At 35.9% G+C, this 21,631-nt stretch overlaps 1 protein-coding gene across 9 annotated transcripts in view; it reads right to left on the bottom strand.

Annotated features, from left to right (window-relative positions):
- Positions 1–21,631, bottom strand: part of NCOA1 (nuclear receptor coactivator 1) — a 259,910-nt gene that overhangs the window by 61,631 nt on the left and 176,648 nt on the right. For all 9 annotated transcript variants that reach the window (XM_082852160.1, XM_082852158.1, XM_082852164.1 and 6 more), the window contains 6 exons: positions 19,837–20,014; positions 17,706–17,885; positions 16,322–16,417; positions 11,401–11,541; positions 4,202–4,349; positions 1,566–2,886 (listed from right to left, as the gene is read on the bottom strand). In XM_082852160.1, coding sequence (XP_082708286.1) covers positions 1,566–2,886; positions 4,202–4,349; positions 11,401–11,541; positions 16,322–16,417; positions 17,706–17,885; positions 19,837–20,014 — 2,064 coding nt within the window. The remainder of the gene's footprint in view (positions 1–1,565; positions 2,887–4,201; positions 4,350–11,400; positions 11,542–16,321; positions 16,418–17,705; positions 17,886–19,836; positions 20,015–21,631) is intronic.

Below are 21,631 nucleotides of genomic sequence, written 5' to 3'. Positions count from 1 at the left end.
AGACTGACAACAGCAAGTATTAACAAGGATATGGAACAACTAAAAGGAATTCTCACACACTAGGAAAACTGGCATTATCTACTAAAGATGAACACATACATATTTTACGATCTTGCAATTCCACTCCCAGGTATAAACTCAGCAGAAATGCATGTACATGTGCACTAAAACAGATGTGCCAAGATTGTACACAATGGTATTTTCTTATAAAGCTGTTACTTTTAAAGTTAATTTTAAAGCATGAGAGTTTTAACATAGTTATTATTTAAAGCTGTTTTTCAGCTGAGAAACACAGCACTAGTTTAGTTGTACCAAGAGACAGCCTTCTCAAAGAGCACACACGTAAAGAAATAACCCAAATAGTGTTATAGTAAAGAGAGACAATACAGAGCACTATGAGAGTGGAGAGGAAGGGAATGTTTAACTAAGGCTACTGGGGAAGGCTTTACAGAAATGATGTCTGAATTGTTTGTGAAGGATGAGTAGAAGTTCAGCAGACATAGAAAGGAGAGCAAGGCAGAAGATGCTTAGAAGAGACATGGCTTATCTCAGGAATGGCAAGGGCTTCCATGTGCCTAGAATGCAGTATGCCTGAGGGAAGAGAGAGACTTCTGTGAGATGAGGGCAGAAAATAAAGCTGACTCAAGAAACTGTAGGACCTATACGTACTAAGTGTGAATCTTGTTTCACAATGAAGAGTCTTATTAATAAACTGCTTTGTGAATACATTTTCAACTATTTCATGTATGTCTATATTCTGTCTAAATAATGTGTAAGCTCCTAGCAGGGAGGAACCACATTTTCTGTTTTTCTTAAATTCCTTCAGAGTCCACAGCAATTATTCAATAAATGAAGCTGCCTATTACTTTTCACTCCACGCCCTACCCCAGCCTAAACACAGAGGTTCCTGATCCATAACAATTTATGCAAAGGTTTATTTGTATTTACTTCTGTTTCAGGGCATGTTATATACCCTACTACCCAGAATACTCAAAGTCCCTATTCTGATGGGGGTTGTGGACTGAGGGCAGTTAGAATCAGATGAGAAGGAAACAGACTTTTAAAAATGCTTCAAAGGAAATTAAATAGCAAAGCAAGCCAGACTAGGCAGCTTTGTCCACCTCCTCACATTTCTCTCTCATTTCATTTACATCAGAGGTTCCCAAACGTAGTTACATATCAGAGTTCTCTGGGGAGTGTCTTTAAAATACAGGTTTCTAGGTTCTATTCTGAAAGAGTTGGATTTAATAGGTGGGAAGATGGGAGGAGGGGGCAGGGAAGGTATTTTTTTAAACCTCCAAAGATGTGAACTCTAATTTTATAGAAAGAAAGAAACATCTACTTTCTTAGAATGCCACATTAATATTGTCGCCCTCCAAGGTTCCAAAGAGAACTTTTCAGGGCATCCAGTAATTTCTCAACCATTGAAACTAACCTTTTAACACATGCCCAAGGGATAGGCAAAACATAGCCTGAATCCAAATATGGTCTATGAATGAAATAAAATAAATGAAAAGAAAAAAATAACTAGGAATGTTCATTCTGTGAAGCAAGGAATTACCTACCTGGCTCTGTGACTCCAGTTTAATTTCCTCAGGAGCAGGTTTGGTCATTGGGGCTGGATTTGTGTTACAAGGATCCATCTGTTCTTTCTTTTCCACCTTCACCTTTACATCATCCAGGCTCAGGTTTGGAGTGGATCTTAAATCTTTCTCATCTTTATCTAAAAGGTAGCGTAGGAGCTGATGGTCTTTTGATTCTTTTTTCTTTGAAGCATCCAGTTCCAGCTTTATACTGGAGTTCCCTTGTACCTGTCCAGTCACTGCCACAGAAGTAGATGCACTGTCCTTTTTATCAGGCTCCACAGACAAAGTTGTGATATCCGAGGGGCTACCCTCCTGTAAGAGCCGGTGTAGGATTTTGTGCCGCTCTGTCAGTGAGCTATGAGAGGAAGGGCAAGAACCACTTGAAGAGCTAGCAGAGGCAGAGCTGGGAGTGCCTGTGCAGGACAGTACCTCTTTGCAACTTGTGTCTATATCAGCATGCCGTAACTGCTGCTCTGCAGTTGTTGTCAAAAGCTGCACTAGTTTGTGACTGGTTTGAGAGTATTTATTGTCTCCATCTGAGAGTCTGTCACTGTTATGCAGAAGCCCAGAATCCAGAGGTTTGCCATCATTAGAGCTGTTGTCAGACTGAATCATTTCATTTAAAATGGATGCGATCTCTTTATTATCTTTGGATTCAGCTTTTGCTGGCTGTATATTTAATCTGTTAGGTGAATTCTGTGAGCTCATCTGCCTGAGGACTGGAGAACTGGCAGAGAAGCTAACAGAGTTATTGGGTCCTTCATTCATACTCTGTAAAGGTGTTACTGGGATGTTTGAATAAGATCGGTTACTATTATTACAGGCAGTACTTGTCATGCTAACGGGGGAGCTTAATGTCGGAATATTAGGAGGAAATGAATTGTTTGGCATCCTGGGCCTTGTTGCCAATCCAGAACTAACTTGTCTCCTTGGAGACATGAACTGTGCAAGGGATATTCCTGTACCTTCCATAGGAGAATTATTGAGGTTTAAAGACGGATTAGTGCTCTGGGAACTGGCCTGTCCCTGGTTTAAGGCAACACTGGCTACAATCTGATTTCCAGGTGAGCATCCGAAACTCCCTTGGCTGTTGCTAGAATTACTATGACTGCTGCTATGAAGGTCTGAGCTCTGTTGGCGGTTTACTCTGGTGGATACCACGTTGTTGTTGGATGGTGGCAATGTAGCTGAACGGGCCGCGCCGTGAGCTGGAGAGATACTAGGATTGACGGAAGGGTTTACCCGGGGAATTGACATTCCAGGATTAGTGTCCTCTTGAGGAGAAAGACCACTGTGTTCCCTAGAGGAGGAAAAGACATTCAAAGATCTTCACTGTTTTCCATTATAATATTTTTATGATGCATATTATAAAACAAGACCATTAATCTCACTAATGTAGCAAACTATCAAGTAAAAAGCTTCTGTATCACTTTAAACTAAGAAAAGCAGTGGACTGTTAGTACTACTGTGAAATATTAGCATCACTTAATAGGCAATAGTGCTTAAGACCCTGTAAATATGATAATGGTTTCAGTTAAATGGGAGAGAAACCTTTCTTGGCCTTGGAAAAAAATCCAATATATGCACTTTTAAACTTTTCAAAATTTCATATAAATAATTAACACTACATAAGACTTTTAGTTAAAAGAGAAACTTTCCACATCTCTCTGGTATTTATTTATGGTATTTATTTATGACTCCCTTGTTACAGCTTTTAAGTATTTCAACTCCAAAGAGGAAGACTGGGTAAGGAAAATACTGTGTCACTGATGTAAAAATTAAAAAGGGTGACATGCAGACATAGCAGATGTTCTGAAAGAGAAATCACAATATGAAAAAAAGAACTGTGCTAATTCCACTCACAAGCATAAATTAAACTAAAATTAGAAAATGCAGAATACTGAATTCAGATTTTCATCAAGTTCTTTACTCAAATCCATAATTACGACAACAGATTTGTGACTGGTATTACCATGTTCCCATAAGCAAATATATCAGATGAGAGAAAGATGAAGTGAGGGAAAATGTCTTTGCTTTTGTTTAATGCTAAATTTTAAATAGTTGTAAATGTAGGATTTTGAATAATTCATAGGATAAGAGAATGGTTTCATGAATTTACCATATATAATAGTGCAAAACATATTTTGAGAGGAGAACAAATTAGAGGCAATGACATTCAAAAAATCTCAAGTGGATAGTTTAATAATTTGTAGTTTGATAAGCTATCAACTTGAACTCAGGAGCCACTGAGTTTTGCCCTAATGAAAATAAAGCACTTTTAAAATTAAAAAATAACAATACTAATAAACTCAAATCTTTTATGACCATAAGTTCACATATGGAAAGTTGGAAATTCTTAGCCACGTTTTTGGTTTTTACCCCTTAAGCATATATTCAGCCACACCTTTCCTGTCTCCCTCTTTAAACAACAAAGCTATTGTTAGGTGACAGAACTATAAAACTCAGTATGGATATATTAACTATATACTCATCATGCTAGTTTAATGCCTAATTTAAAATTTGTTTTCTCGCCATCAAGAATATAAAACTTTTTTCTCTAAGAAGAGATATGTGAACTGACTTATTTCATATGAAGCTCTCCAAATAAGTAGTACCTGTCGATGATATGAATTCCCATGATGAAAGGTTGCATGTCTGGACTTTGAGGGTAGCAAAGTTTACACTTGGTGTGGGCGCTAAGCATTGTCCCATCATTCAATATGAATCTATAGGATGGGCTGGAGGCAGTGCCACGAGTCATCACTGTTTCAAACAAAAGAGAAACCTAGTTAAAATTCTGACACTTATACTTTGGGCAAAGGAGAGTTACCAAGCCTTATTTCTACCTAGAACTTCACTTAAATGCCCTTCTAACTGCTGCCTGCTCAGACTCTAAACACAGTCAGATAAAGCAGATATCTGAGGGGGAAAAATGATTCTGGGTGAAATATACAATCTGATGACAAGTTTTAATTTAGTCCTACTTGAACGGGTGCCTCCTCACAGAAATTACAATTATGAAGAAACCACAAACCACACAAAAATCAACCTTAATCTTTCCCTGTAATGGGGCAGCTCCTTAAATTTATTAAGTGTTCATTAAAAATACCAAGAAGTAATTTTCTCCCCTCTCATTCTCAGTATTATCTCTAACAAGCTCTCCCCCAACCTTTGGCTGGCTGATTTTTAAAAACAGCTTTATTGAGATGTCATTAATATACTATAAAATTCATCCTCTGAGTTTTGATTAGTTTGCAGAGCTCTTTAACTGAAATTCAAATTCAATTTTTCACTCAGGAATGTGAATTGATAAGGTCCCCACTTGTCAAATTATTATAGTCATATATATTATTTTTGATGTTTGAATTTAGTTTAGTAAGCAAATTAAGATAAAGCCACTGATTACTAATATAAAATAAAAACTAGGTTAAAGCAGTCAAATCACTGTATAAACAACACGGTTTACTTTTGTCCTAAAGCTTTATTAACAACAGATAAAATTCTAACTCTACTGGTAAATATTTATGAAATAAGTAAAGGCTCTACCAGACTACTAAGTAAGAAAATGTCACTGATGTTTCAGTAATACAATAGAATTCTTTTTTGAGAAAGATTTAATAGGTAGACTCAGCTATACCAAGGTTAAGAATCATATCCACTGAAATACAAGGGTTACTACCACAAATGACTATTATAATGTAGCCTGTAATAAATGTTAGTCCTATTTTTCAAAGACATTTCAGAAAGGGCTTCAGTCACACTTTAAAGACATATGAGAAAGACAAAATGACCAACTGATAAATAATTTTTGAAGCTACATATTACTTTAAGTGAAGAGAAGGCAGGCTCTACTTTATTGCCATGGGTATACCATATAAACTGAAGAGGGCATAATCTGCTGTAAATCTATGCCATACATAAATCTCCCGAAGTACCAAAACCAGGATATAAAGTTAATTTCAAGGATTCCTTACCCACCTGGCAATTTCAGCCAAATCACTGGCACATTTACCAAATACAACACATGGAGAAATTTAGTATCTAGTGAAATAATAAATGATGAAAAAGTCTTTACTGAAAACCGATAATTTCTGTGTAAGGATATAAGTTAAATGTTTGCTCTGACAAAACCTTAAAAATATATTAACAATTCCCAACTGTTAATATCTTCTGATAATATATTTTAGAAAACACAACTACAACAAAAAAGTGGCACTTCAAGATAATTATTAACCTGGGATATTGAGAAAGCTACAGATATATAAATGGCCAGATAAGACACAGAAGATATTTCACGTTATTTTGCTGATGCCATTTTGTCTATTTTTTCATCACACTTTATTGCGCTTTAGGATCATTCTGCTGGAAAGCGTTCTCTGGCTCTTCACCACTGAGCTGACGGTCCAATATGGTAGTCATCAGCCACTTCCATAATGTGGCAAATTGACGGGGTAAATTAAATTTAAAATTAAAAGAAATTTAAAATTCAGTGCCTTAGTCTCACTAGCCACATTTCAAGTACTCAATAGCTGCATGTGGCTAGTGGCTACCATACTGGACAGTACAGCTCCATACAATCTGATTTCATTTTGCTTTCCAATCTTATTTTTCATTGTTTCATAAACATTTCTTCTATATCTCTTTGAACAGGAGGTAGAAAACCTTTTATACACTTATTTTTCTTCTTCAGGTAGAATAAACGTAAGGGCTAGTACTATGTCCCATTCTTATTTTCCACTCTCCATTGAAATTGCACAATGCTTTTAAAGTGAGAAAGAACTAGAAACTCAGGCTAACATGGGAATATTAAGATACTGTGGATTACAGAACCATCAATAGTCCTTTGGTAATTATGCTTCCTTAACTTGGAGGACTACATCTAAACTAGTGAAAATTCCAAAATTGGGGAATCCCTTCTAACTTAATACAGGAAACTATTACACTTTAAGTTTTGAAGTTAGATTATTTATTTTCGATAATAAGGTGTGGAATAAGACTCAGCACAAGGAAGGCAGCACAGGTCAATGAAAAGCATAAAAGCCTAGGAATCAGATTTAGGTTTGAACTCTGACTTTGTCATTTACAAGTTTAGGACTTAATAATGCAAATTAACCTTTGCCCATTGTCACTAAAATGGAGCCAGTTTATTGTGAGATAATATCTAGCATGGAACCTGGTACATAGCAGGTACTGAATGAATATTTCCTGAATAAATACCAAAGAAAAAACAAACTACAAATAAGCAGCTTCCAAAGTACCTACGTCCTGAGTCATACTCACATTCAGCCAATCCCAAGATACCATTTATACTAATAGCTTCAACCCTACATAACAATCTAATATTCTGAATTAAGACATGAGTATGGGAGCCATAATTCTTTACAGAACTGGATGGTTAAACGTCTGTTCTACACACCAAATTTTCCCCATAAGAAAGATCTGTGCCTGAACAAAACTATTTGGAATTTCATTTGATCACAGGTCCTGACCTTGTTTTCTGATTTAGTTTTACCAGGTTTTGTTTCCTGATTTAGTTTGCCCAGGTTTTGATCTCTGACTCCTGTGTCCATTTCTAAAATTTTTAGAACACTTAGTGAGGAGGGATGTTATTGATGTGGTATTACTGCCACCCCAGAAACTCTTCAAAGAACCTTTAAAATGGCAATCGTTTTTGCTTTTGTCCCCCCAGAGTAGGCCTCAACAAAGCCAGGAAACAGAGCAAAGGAAACTGTTTTCTCTGGTCACAGCAGCTATAGAAGTAGAGCTATTTGGGTTTTTGACTCCACCTAATTTGGTGCTGAGATAACCTCAACAAGCGTGCCTTACTGATGTTAACCAACTGGGCAGGTTTAAAATGTATGGCAGGGTACCACAGATCAATGCTGTAAGAGATTTCTCTTTCTTTTTGATATTTCCCTAGATATATGCAGAAAAAATGCAATTTAAAAATTGTTACTAAGAAAAAAAAATTACCCCTAGATGCTCTAAGATTTTCAGTCACCAATGTGTAAACTCTATTCAGTATACCGAAATTTCTCAAAAAGGAAAATAAACTCATATTTTAAATATTTTTAATAAAGTTAGACAAAAAAAAGATTTTCAGTTAACTCTGTTATACAGAACATGGACATTCTGGTTAATCATTCATATGGGAACTTACGTTTTATAGCAATACTTCCAAACTTATTGATACTACAAACTCCTTCCAACTGTCTCATGATTTTTTTAATGAAAATAACTTTATTTTGTGATTATAAAGTTAATAGAGAAATGAACAAAGAGTAAGTAAAGATAAAGTTGTATAATCCCATCACTCAGAGATAACCACTGTTAACATTTTGTTAGCCTTCTAATATTGGATAAATAGATATACAAGAATGAGATCTTACTATATATGCCATGCTTTCTTAGCCTACTTTTTTTTTTTTTTTTTTTTTGCGGTACGCGGGCCTCTCACTGCCGTGGCCCCACCCCCCCACCCCGCCGCGGAGCACAGGCTCTGGACGCGCAGGCCCAGCGGCCATGGCCCACGGGCCCAGCCGCTCCGCGGCATGCGGGATCCTCCCGGACCGGGGCAGGAACCCGCGTCCCCTGCATCGGCAGGCGGACCCCCAACCACTGCGCCACCAGGGAAGCCCCTCTTAGCCTACTTTTTTTTTTTTTTTTTAGCCTGCTTTTTAATGTAACAATGTATCATGGACATCTTTCAAAGAGAAGAAACGATCCAAATGACATTACATTATTGATAATAGGTAAATAAAACTTTCATAAAACTTTTCTAGGCTATCTAGCCCAACATTTCCCACGTCTACTACTCTCCTTAAGTGCTAATAGATGTGCTACAGGAAAAAGTATTCTGAGGAAAAATAAGTCTGGGTAACAAAGTCAAACATGAACCTTTATTGTAGAACTTCCCAGAAACTTAAATACCTTAAATATGTCTTATGAATCCCCGAAAGTGGAGACTGAAATATTTCCCATATTTAATTCAGCATGAAACATCATTTCCTAGTTATAGCTATTAATATCTTGTGGAACCTATGTTTATGTTTTCCAAACTTTTCTGTAATAAAACATCTTAGACTATAGACTCTGGTTCAGTAGTGTGGGTGGAGTCCAGAAATCTGGTTTAACAACTGCCCCAAATGAATCTTATCAGGGACCTTAGGGAAGCATTTAACCTAGACTATTCTCTAAAAGAATGATTCTGAATTGAACAGAACTTAGGAAGCTTTTCTAAACTATATACCTTTATGAACTTCCTCCCAGTTTAAAAAATTCCTCAGGTGGTCCTGATACCCATTTTCCCCCCAGTCTCAATGGAGAACAACTGCTTTAATCTAGTTCATCCTGAATGCTCCCACAATATTCTTTGGCTGAAATGTTTTCAAATTTGATTCTGGAAAATAAAATGGTCAACACCCTTTAAAAGCAGTCCGTGAGCTGTCTGTCAAAAGCAGCTGAAAAACTAAGCTAAGAACTTAAATCTTTTTTTTTTTCACACAAATACTAACGTTTAATCTCGTTTTCAAAGTCGAAGAATGAAAACTTGCAATTAAACACTGAGCAAGCCACATATTTAGGTAATATTTCTTAAAAAGTAAGAACTTAAATTTTTAATGCATATTAGGATTTTATACCAGCTGCTGCCTTCAAAAGGTAAGTTAAAGGCAGGAAAAAAGACAGAGGACAAATTTTCTTGCCTAAATATCAATTACTGTAGAGGTTTTACATTTTAAAAGTTTTACACAAAATTGAGGATATAGTGGCATAATTTGTTTCATTCTTTTACATTGTCCCTAAGTGCAGAGGCAGCAAGGAAACTGCAAATGCTATTTACATCTCTCTCCATTCTTGATAGACCAGTGGTTCTCAAACTTGATGCTGAATATAACTTGACTGCTGAACATAACATATAAGAAAAAGATGTGCTCGATTCATGAACGCTGTTTACCAGGTTGTCCAGAATCTCCAAAACACTAGAATCAGTCATGTGAATTCTGGGCAATTTAATTCTGAGAAAAAAGTTATTTCTATTGAGGAATTTTTTTTTTCTAAAAAAAGTACAAGAAAAGGACATTAAGACGAGTAATGGAGAAGAGGTGTTGAATTATATTTCTTTACATTTCTCTCTAAATTGTTTTACTTCATATGTTAATGATACGTTAGTTACTTATTATACTTTAATCCATCTATTTTATAGAGAGTTCCAATGGTTTAGAAACACATACTTTAAACCACGGCTCAATCACATCTATGGGCAGCCTAGGCATTTGGACAATGAGACAATAATCTAGACCTGCTTTGCCTTGGCCAAAATGTATATAAATTATAGGCAAATAAAACTGAAAGTCTTTTAAGGAAAGCCTTGGAAGGTTCAACTTATAAAGTTAAGACAAAAATCAAAGAGAAGAGTATCATATACTGCAGCATTTTAGGCAATGAGTGAAGACAGTGCTCTGAGTTTCCCACTTATGCAAAAGTCAAGTGCTATTGCTGGTAGAGGGAGTCACAAAGTTTGCAACCAGCGGATGGCATTAACTGCTTTCTGTAATGGTTTCCAAACCTGCCTGCACTCCAGGATTGCCTGGGGAACTTCTTGGTCATATCCACTGAAATACCATCTTTGGGGATGGTAACAGTCTAGTAAGAGGCCAACTGAAGAACCATTAGTCTGTAGGAAGCTGTCCCAGAAGTAAACAGACTAGTGAGATTCATACAGATGGCTTCCTGAAAAAAAAAAAAATCAAGCTGCTTCCTTCACATACCATTAGGAAGCAGCTGACCTAAAATGGAATGAATGGAAAATCATCTGTAAACTTAAGAAACCTAACGGGAAAATGTTAAAATTAAGAAAGGTGATGAAATAATGAAAAATATTTTAAAAATTGTTTTTCAGGAATAGCCATATAAAGAGTCTCTTTCCAGACAAACTATTTACTTAGAGATTACAGAACAAATTACACTGGGAAAGATGTATTAGGCTACCATAATTACATGACAATATTTTAAAATATATCAAAACCCCTTATCTCTGAATCTTTACAAACTTTCTGGCCTTCACTCTCAGTTAATTTTCCCTATCTTTCCTATAATACTGTTAAGTTCCTTAAGGGCAGGGAATATACTTGTTTCATATTCCCATAGTACTTACTATGACACAGCAGTTATTCAATTATTAATTAATAATTTCATATGACATATTTTTAACTTGAAACTTCAACCTGAGTCAGGTACTGTAACAGTCATGAAGTAAACATGCATGATATAGATCTGTATTATCTAGAAGCCCTCTGACATGCCTGTTCTGCTGGGAGTGATCGTCAAAAGCCAGACAAAAATATCACTTCCTCTCTAAAGCCATCCCTGATTCTCCAAGTCAGAATTAATTTTTTTCTTCTTTTGTTATACCTCTTTTGTAGCCCAGGCCACACTGATCTTTAAAACTGTCATATATCCTCCTAACAGATTTTGAGCTCCTGGAGGGCAAAACCCTGCTTTGTCATCACTGAATCCCTGGCACCTTACATAGTGTTCTATGTATGTGAGGAACTCGATACGTGTCTGCTGAATGCATGAATGAATGAATGAGTGAGTGACCACCACATGATATCCTGTTTTTTAAAATGTGCATCCCAAAATTCAGGATCCACTCATGAATTACTTTGCTTACCCACTTCTTCCTTCCTAAAACTGATTATTGCAAAAACTGTAATTTGGAAAAAATACTTATCAAGCCATAAATTCTATATAAATTTTTCAATATTAATAAAGAGCAAGGTTAATTAAAATAGCTGAGAGAGAAAAACCTTACCTTCTTGAAATAGTTGTCTGGCATAAGATGGCTCTCTGCCTTGAGGTTGGAAAAAAGCATAAATGCACTTCCTCACTAAATCTTCCCAGCCAGTTCTGCCAGCAGCTCTCAGGGAACTAGTATCAATAGAGATGATTTTACCTATACAAAGAATGAAAGTTTACATTTATGATAGCCTCCTGATACAAGTCATTCATGTTTCAAAACTAACAACTGCATCTAAACAATATTCTGCCACCTCTCAAATGTTTAATGGACAAAAGCACTATTAATTTTTATAACATATGGTAACGGAATATATCAGTGACATGATATTACAAAACTGTTTTTGCCTTGGAGTGTGTTATATTATATCCTAAATTTCAATACCAATCAAGTAGTAAAGTCATATCATAAAGACCTGAAGCTGCAGAGACTAATGTAGGTCAAACTCCTCTGGCTTGCTCTTTGGATCCTGCTCTCTACATATACTAATGACTGGATCACTTATTGGGGATGGGAGGCAGAGATGAAATATATTATTTTGGTTTAAATTAATTTCCAATAATTAAGTGAAGAGAATATGAGAAAGTAAGGAAGGCTTTCCTTTCCTACCTCCTCTTGGGCTATAGACAATATTGCATTTAAGAATAAAGACTGAAGGCAAAAAAAGGACAATCAGAAAAAGATAAGTGAGAACATTAAGATCTGCTAGGCATTCTGCAAACAGAACATACGCTTTATAAAATTTAGTGGTGATTTGACATTGTTATCACATTTGAACAAGTTTCCTAAATGACTATGGAAGAATTCAGGCAAATTATTTCTTAATCAGGAGCCAATTAATCCAGTTTGTGATTATTCAGATCTGTTTTATTTTTAATGCAATCTTATATTCACACAAACTAATATTGGTAAGATATATATATATGTGTGTGTGTGTGTGTGTGTATATATAAATTAAGAATTAGATTAATAAGATGAAAACTTACAAAGCCCCATCCAACTTCAAAACTTGAACATTACCAATATCATCAATATTATTCAATTATGTGTGTACTCCTCACTTGTCACATCCCTGTCTTTATATTCTCCTATCTAGATTGTTCCCAGTTTTTTGTCATTACAATCAATACTGCTATGAATATCTTTCACATTTTCCATAGTGCATGTGTGTAACAGTTTCTCTAGAGTACATATGTAGGAACAGAACTGTTGAGTCACAGGTTATGTGAATGTTCAAATTTATAATATTGAACTGTTTTCCAGAAACTTATGTAAGAGTTACTGTTAATCCAACATCCATTCCATCACCTGGTACTGTTGGGCTTCTTTATTTTTTACAATTAGTAGCTGAAAAATGGTTATGGTCTAACTTCGTATTTCCCTGATTAATGAGGTTAAATATTTTTCATGTTTATTCACCACTCAAGTTTCCTCTTCTGTGAACACCTGGTTGTCTTTTCCTCATCTTCCCTTTTTTCACACAATCAACTCAAATCTATTGTACTGTTTGTGCCTCTTCATTTTAACTAATCCTTTCTTTATATATTTCTCTTGGTTTGTTCAGAAATAAAGTATTTATTAGACCTCTTTAACGTAGGGTCTTGAATCTAATATAACCAAGTATGTCTGATCAGGTTGTCACCCAAGTCTTGGCATAAATGTAGAAAGAAAATAAATTAAAACTTAAATGAGGGAATTTTTGTTATTTTAGAACAGTTTGGGGAAAACCTGATGAACACTGTGATTGAAACTACAGATAATTTCGGATTTTCTAAGAGTTTTAATCATTCAATCTTTGTCTCATCATATAAGAGACTAAGAGTTCGTTATAGCAGAGAATCCACTGTTATATAATCTTCAAATGCAATAATACTCCTCATATGCAGTGACTAAGCGAGGCAATGTATGGTTGTGTTTATGTGTTCAAGGTCAGTATTAACCCACATGACAGCAAGGACATCTGTAATTGTGGGACTGGAGGGGAGAAAGTGATTAAATTATCAGTAATGGTAACAAATGATCAGTAATGCAATGAGTATCTTAGGAGAGAATCATAAATAGGTTGATTTAGAATACTTCTCCTTGCTAGAGGAAAGTTTAACCAACCAACCAAACAAATAAACCACTGTTCAACATTTCCTGGTAGAAAACTTCTTTTTTTTAAGGGACATGAACCACTCCATGTAGAGTTGAAAGCACTACTAAAACTTAAGGAATTAAATATCTAATACTGATTATAGCTTGTTTATTATATTTTATCTAAATCAACTCTATGATATGATGCTAATTTTACATTTTAAGAATACTTCAGGGAAGCAGCCGCATAGCAGCAGGAGAAGCAGCGGGAGATCAGCTCCGTGTTTTGTGACCACCTAGAGGGGTCGGGTAGGGAGGGTGGGAGGGAGGGAAATGCAAGAGGGAAGAGATATGGGGACATATATATAACTGATTCACTTTGTTATAAAGCAGAAACTAACACACCATTGTAAAGCAATTATACTCTAATAAAGATGTTAAAAATAAAAGAATACTTCATATTTTTCTGGCATCTTTCTATTTTCTTTATGTTTTCTCTGGTATCTTCTGTGTAAGAAGTGTGTGCAGTACAGTGATGCCCTTTAAATAGTGCGTCGGTGGAAGGCAATGCAATATAAAGAGTTCTATATTAGGGCCTAAAGATGTCTGCCCTCAGCAATTAGCTGCCTGGTTTTAGAAAAGTCACCACTCCCTCATTTTTAAAATGGACAGGCTAGATTCTGTAGTCTCTGAGGTTCCCTCTAGATTTATAATTACTTTATGATCCAGAGCTTAATTTTTAAATTTTTATAAATTTATTCTAAAATCAAGTATATCTAAGATTTTAATGCTGGGTCCTTGGTCAGAAACAAAACTACCAGTTATAACATTGTTCCTATGGAAAAATACAGTCTTCTTTAAAACAATCTAATTTAGGATTCAATTTATAGAAATGCAATATGAGGAAAAGCTGAAATATACTGTTCCTAAATTATCCTCATAATTTTTAGGCCTCCCTTGTCTCCCACATTTATTCTGTGGCCTAACCATCACCCTTTTTCAACAGGCTTTCATTCTGCTATCTCTCAAACCCTTGTCTGGTTTTACTGACACAAAAGACCAGCTCTATTTTTTAATAGACCCTATTTTTCCTTCATGCAATAATATTTTGGATTTTCAGTAAGGGTTTATTAAATTTTTCCAGTGTTGCTCATCGGTGGAAAGTGGAAAGGAACGTGTACATGGTAGACTCAAAAAGTGAATGAATAAAGGTATGGGAATTGATCATTACTACCCTTAGATGCTGTAATTGTTGCTGTAAGGGTAGTAATTGATCATTACTGTAACAGATGCTGTAAGGGTAGTAAACTGATCATTACTACCCTTAGATATCAAGCTCCTAGACATTCTCTTTGTTATATTCTATTGGGTTGGCCAAAAAGTGCATTCGGGTTTTTCTGTAAGATGTAACGGAAAACCTGAACAAACTTTTTAGCCAAACCAATATTTTCTGCCCTAATTTATCCCTAACCTACTCTTTAGTAAGAGCAGTTGGAAGTTTATCTTTAAGAACACAAGAATAAAGCACACAACACAGGAATATTAGACTTCTGGGACTAAAAAATTAATAAATATTGTAACAGGATCTTGTAAATAATGGTAAAGTGAAAAAGTACATTAAAACTAAACTTTCACAAAGAATAAAATTTAGTAGAAATGATTTTTTAAATCTTGGTCTGCTAAAAAATCTATCTGTAATATCTATTTTTATTTTAAGACTAGAGTGGTAAGTAATACATATACAATTCTGATTGATGTAAAAGTATGAAAACCTAACATGACAAAGTGAAGATAAGATTAAACAATATAGGGGAATTCCCCGGTGGTCCAGTGGTTAAGGCTCTGCACTTCCACTGCAGGGGTGGGCATGGGTTTGATCCCTGGTCAGGGAACTAAGATCCTGTATGCCACATGGTGCAGCCAAAAATTTTTTTAAATTTAAGAAATTTTAAAAATTGTCAAAAAAGATTAAACAGTATATGAGAAATACTTTATAAATTATAAAGAACAGTAACAACTTGTTTTTGCTGAAAATCAAATCTGAAGTAGGCCTTTAAAAAGAAGGGCTTATTTTCAGGTATGCTCACTATTACTCACTTTGTGGCTCTACTGCCCTTCTTCCAGTTCTAACATACTCCTCTGTCTTAGGGCTTTTTGCAGCTCTGTCTCCTCAGTCAGGAGCACCCATTCTGCACCATGCCCCATGCCCAACGCGCCCTTCCAACACCCACACTTTGCACAGCTGGCACAGCCTCATCCTTTGGGGCCTAGGGGTGCGATATCAGCTCGACAGGCCTTCTGTTAACCAGCTAATTTTAAAATAGGACCTCCCTATTAGCTTCCCTTATACCATTTCACACCTTTTCCATCAAAAAAGTACAAATCTGTAATTATATCATTGCTTTTTGCTCAATCAGGTATACCCTGAGCAATCACACGTAGTGACAGGCACTTCTAGGAATTCAATCAGTATGTGCTGAATAAATTTAAAGACAAAGAATAAAGGAAAAAAGAAATAGCCAGATACATTTATGCACAATATTAAAACCACTTCTTTGTATCTGTTTATAAATAAATACATTAATATCTACATTGCCAAATTTCTTTCCATAGATTATGAAAAATAATTTATAATCAGAATATAGACATGTGCATAATTACAAAATAATGTTCTCCCCAGCACCCTCCCATAACAATGATGACAGTATCTAAAATGCAAAGAATCAAGAGCACATTGGAAATGTTTTCTGTACAGGACTAGTGAACAGAAGCTGAACAGCAGAGAACAGAGGGACACAGTTTTAAGGGCACAGTCACATCATTAATACTGAGAGAACATTCTGAACTTTGCAGCTAGTACCTGTAGTATCTTGCTTGGTCATAAAGGATTCTACACCCGTAATAGCTGGAGGCCGAGGTAATCTCCGTGCAATACAAATCAAACATGACTGGAAATCTGCCCAAAACAAGAAGGGGAAATTGAAGGAAAGAGGGTAGCAAGCGGTTCACATCTACCGCCTGCCATTAATGGTTTTTATAAAAACAGTACATGTTATATGATCTGACACAATATTGGAGTCACTCTGATCTAACAGTATAATATTAGAAATAAAATTGCTCGCAACTAAAAACTGGCAGCTCCAGATAGAGATCTAGTTAGAATAAATTATCCCTTCCCATCGAATGTTCTTACATAAACTAGCAGAGACTGATGCATCTCAAGTACTTGGATGATAACAACTTGAAGAAGTAGTTTTGGCTACATTTAAGCAACATAGTGGTTTATAAAATACAGTTTTTTAGTCTGTTTCCTATATTCATTAATGGCTACAAAGATTATTCCTATAACCACTGTGCAGATAATAATTTATCATATGAAAAAAACATTTAACTGTTTCTGAAGAAGCATTATTTTGCCTTTGACAGAAGACTTCTATGTTTTTAGGATCTGTAATTTTTTTTGCAAGTCCCATTTCCAAATTTTTTTAAGAGGTTACACGCAATATCACACAACTAAATAAGAATTTCAGTCATATAAGACAGGCTTGCACGTGTATTTTGTAAGAAGTGCCCAGTTGATTGTGGCACCCATTCCCTGGTGAGACCCACTACATACACGGCCTTTTTGCATCTGACTTCTCGGCTGCTACCTTCCCTAGTCCTTACTCCAATTTCCAATTTGTGGTGTTCTTAACTTAGCTCAGTTTAAGCTTGCATGGAAAAGTCATCCACTGTAACAAATTTAACTAATACCATGTTCATACCGTGTTCATATTAGAGCTTCAGCTGTGTTTTCATCTGTTCAGAAGCTTTCTCCTTATAAATTACCTTGTATGGCCTCAAAAATACTAACTCTATTCTCCAGTGTTCCATACACTCTAAGCTTGAAACTTTCTAAAAATCAGAGCTGTTCAACAGCCTGCTGCATTTGGTACATTTCCAACTGGCAGCAGTGAGTTACAGCTCTTATTTCTAGGCAGCAAGTTGGTTTGAATTTGACATTTTAGTGGGAATGTCAGCTTAAAACTGAGGATTTGGGGGCATTTTAAATGGGTAATTCTAGATGTTAGCAATTTTTTTTCTTAAGTGTTAAGAAATACAGAGCAAATTGAATAGCCACTATGCTATATAATATAATAACCAAAAATACTATCTGAAGAAGGCAGTTTATAATCAATTTCCTCTCTGTTCCTAAAACCATGGAAAAAGCAGTCAAACACCTTAAAATCACCCTTTGTTTTTACCTTCTCCATCCTCTTGAATTGATTTTGGCTGTGACACAGTGAAACACTGCATTACTTCATACCGCTGGCAAGCTTCCTGGTTCTCGGTGCCTGGCTCATCTGGAGGGTGAATTAGCATCCTGCAGTTAAAGGTATGGCTATTTCGTCGTGTTGCCTCTTGTGGCCAAGGAACTCCATTCACTGTGAAAAAAAAATTGATTATATGCCTGTGAAAAAGGTGAAAAAGTACAAACTGTGAAGATACAAAAGACATACCTTTACTCATCTGCTTAATTAGCTACTCAGATTAAAAGACAGACTTCCTCAGATCCAACATTATCCTGAGGGAATAGGATACTTAATCTTCCTTAGCAAAGCTAAATGTTTACCAATTAGAAAAATGTAAAATTTGCAAGAAATTGTATAGGATTTCCTCCCTCAAAGATAAGGTCTTACAAATACCTTAATTCACTAACAGCTTTTATAAACAGATAAAGACAAAATTAAAAATTAATAGCTTTAAAAAGTTAATAGCTTATTGCTCTTTTGCTCAGAATTTTACAGCAGTTAATTAATGAGCTTTTCCACTTGTTTCCTGTTATACCCTGGCAATGAAAAAAATGACTGAAAATCACAGGTCTGTTGTTAGGCAAGGGTTTTAACCTGGTAGGCATGGATGCTTAAGGATGGCTTGTGTGTGTGTGCACCCTTTTGGTTGGAGGAGTCAAAGTTTTTCAAATGTGACTCAAAAAAAATATTTAGAATATACAGAGACCAGTCTTGGTTTCTTAAATCATTTTTTCTTGCTCTTTATTTTATTTGCACAGTCTTCATGCTACAATGCCTTGAATATGGTGGGTAATCATTACATAAAAATGACTGTTAAAACAGAAATGTTACCTGATTCAGTATAAGAAAAGTGAATTCAGTTATAGAGAAGATAACTATACATTTCAAGTGAGAATCACTGTGTGGCACGTCACCATTTCCCAGTTACAATGTTATATTCAAACCATGGTGGCAGTCAAAGGGGTTTTTCAGCTATTCTCTCCCCATTCCCAACAGATTTCTTACCATAGCCTCGCCGTTGAACCTCCTTCCTTTTTACTATCTCATCACTCTATAACTGTTAGAGGAAGTCATGGAAACAAACCTATACTGGAGTAAGGAGTCTTGGTTCATCTTTGAACTAGCTGTGAGTTTTGGGTTAATGGCTTAATCTTTGCCTTGTCTTTAAAATAAAGGAATCCACTTGTATTATCTCTAAAGTCACTTACACTCTAAAATTCTATAACACATTAAGACCCCTCGGTAACTCAAGTATCAAACTAGCGATTTTAAGAGGAACAATTGTTTCAGGCTTCCAGTTACTAGAAACACATACTACTCTTTTCAAAGAAGAAACAGGCTTCCACTTCATTGAGTGAACAACATAGAAAATTAAGAGCTATGGATAACATTTTATTTGCATGTTTCGTTTAGTTACGTAGGATTTCTAGCCAAGACTCTCCCCCAACTTTTGGAGCACATACAGGCCAAAGACTAGGCACGTGGCTTAGTTCATAGAACACAAGCTGGAAATCAGGCCCCATCCACACTCTCAGCTAGGCTCCTATAGCAGTGAACAGCCCATCCAACCATACTTAGAACTACTGAGTTGAAACCACTCACATCCAAAAATGTTAATTTTAATAAGTATGTAATATGAAGGGTATTCCTTCCTCCCTCCTTACCCTCTTTCCTCTCTCCTTCCCTTCCTCCCTCCTTCTTTTTCTTTTCTTTGAGCAAGGTGGTAGGATACACTATATACATTTGTCTCTTCCTTGTACATAATTAAAATTGAAAACAAAGGGAATTCCAAGCAGAAGCTTTTTGTGGCAAGGCAACTAACTGCTCTGCCTCCTAACACTGTCACATAATTGTGGCATAATCTAGAGGAAGAGGATAAAAGGAATGCTCTCTATCAGCTATTTGATGACACTCCTCCTTCATATTTAATCTCAGGCTGAAATTAAATTTTAAAATATTTTTAGTATATTATATATATTAGTATAATACTATATATTATAAATATAATAATAGTAATTATATATATTATGTGAAGGGAAGCTATAGAGAGTTCACATTCTTTGAAAAAACACATTCCTTTTACCTAACGATTTTGGTAGCAGATTCTTCACAAATTCCGCGTGATCACCCACATGCAGTATGCTGTAGACACTGGTATTCATTAATTCCTCCTGATTGTAACCCAAGTAGCTGGTCACATTTTCTGACACAAATACAATTCTCCCTTCACAGTTCACAACAAAGAAAAATCCATCCAAAGCCTGCAAAGGCAAAAAAACGATTAAAAGGTTATGGGGTTAAAAGAGAGAAGAAAAATACACATACACATTTCTCTACTGAAAAAGAGATTGGAAATATATGCCAACTTAAAAAACGGGAGACTGAATAGAAGATTTAACATTGCATGTTCTCTGTGGAGGGAACAGGATTTTTAAACAGACTGTACACTCATGTTTCAAGTAGGCATCAATGAATATGTCAAATGTCTTCCTTGGAAAGAAATTTTATGGCAGCAAATGTGAAGTAAAGGACTGACCCATTCAGTCAGTCATAAACACCTCTAAACTGTAGGTTAAGACCTGGTGTCTACCCTCAAGGAACTTGCAGTGGGGAGAGAGACATAAGCATAATAAAATACCAGTGAGAAATGCAGTATCAGAGCCATACACAGACTACTCTGTGAGCACAAAGAAGGATACTTATTTGGGGTCGAGGTGGGGGGCAAAGAAAGGCTCCTTACAGACCCTGATCTGAGTTATAAAAGGCATAGTGGAAGAGGGGAGGAGGAATGAGGCAAGAACATTCTAGGCAGGGGAGAGAACATGGCACATAATGGAACAAAAAAGCCATTTGGAGCTGCTGGAGCACAAGGCACAGGCAGGCAGTGAGTCTGGAGAGGTGGACAGGAGCCAAATCACAGAAGGCCTTCTATGCACTGCGATGGAGCCAGAGACCTCCAAAAGAAGATGTACATGCCCCAAGGGGACATAAGATCCACAGGGGTGCAGGGAAAAGAAGTCGGAATCTCTATTTATAGCATAATCTAAAACACAAGGAAGAAATTAAGCTTAATTAACATATCAACACCCTGGTGCCTCACTCAGTCTAGTCACATATCACAAACCATGGAATCTGAGAGAAGATCCAGAATGCAGAGGTTGACAGCAGTACCTTATTTATAATCTTTCTGTTTATCACAACATATTACAGTTTACTTGCTATAGAATGTATAAAAGCAATAAAATCAAGACCTTTAAAAAGTAGAACATTTATAGAATTTTGTAACAAGATGTAACCACCCTTTGTATCATACAGGGGTTTGCTGGTTACTGGTGGCAAAAGACTTAAGCCATCCAGCAATGTTGATGGGCTACTCATTTTTGTTTTTGAAAAAGGTTAAGTGTCCCAAGTTTGCTGACCTTTTCTATGATGCTGGGTGCTAATGATAATATCCTACTAAGCAGGTATTTTCCAAATAATAAACACACCTAATTTTGTTCCTTCAGGGTAAAGATGAAATTTTAACAATGAATAAAAAATAAACTGCTTTCAAAAAGACACTTATGCTATAGAGACAGCACGTGAAAATGGATGCTTTGAAATGTTACCACAGTTATAATTTTGTGGCTGAAAATGATGTACACTTATAAAAATTATCTTCTCAGTGTAAAACATTTAGAAACAAAACCTTTTTCCCTGTGAAAAATTCTTCCAATAAGAGTTTCAATGGGCTTTAAAAACCCGTGTTTTAAAAAAGGAAAATGCAACTCCTTTTGATTAATTTGGAGAATCACTATTTGAGATCAAAAAAGATGGAATTTAGGGAATTCCCTGGAGGTCCAGTGGTTAGGACTCGGCGCTTTCACTGCAGGGCAGGG

This window comes from Leucopleurus acutus, assembly GCF_964270905.1.
Source record: "Leucopleurus acutus genome assembly, chromosome: 12".
Taxonomy (NCBI): Eukaryota; Metazoa; Chordata; class Mammalia; order Artiodactyla; family Delphinidae; genus Leucopleurus; species Leucopleurus acutus.
Note: the sequence above shows the minus strand (reverse complement) of the source record. Positions and strands in the feature narration are given on the sequence as shown.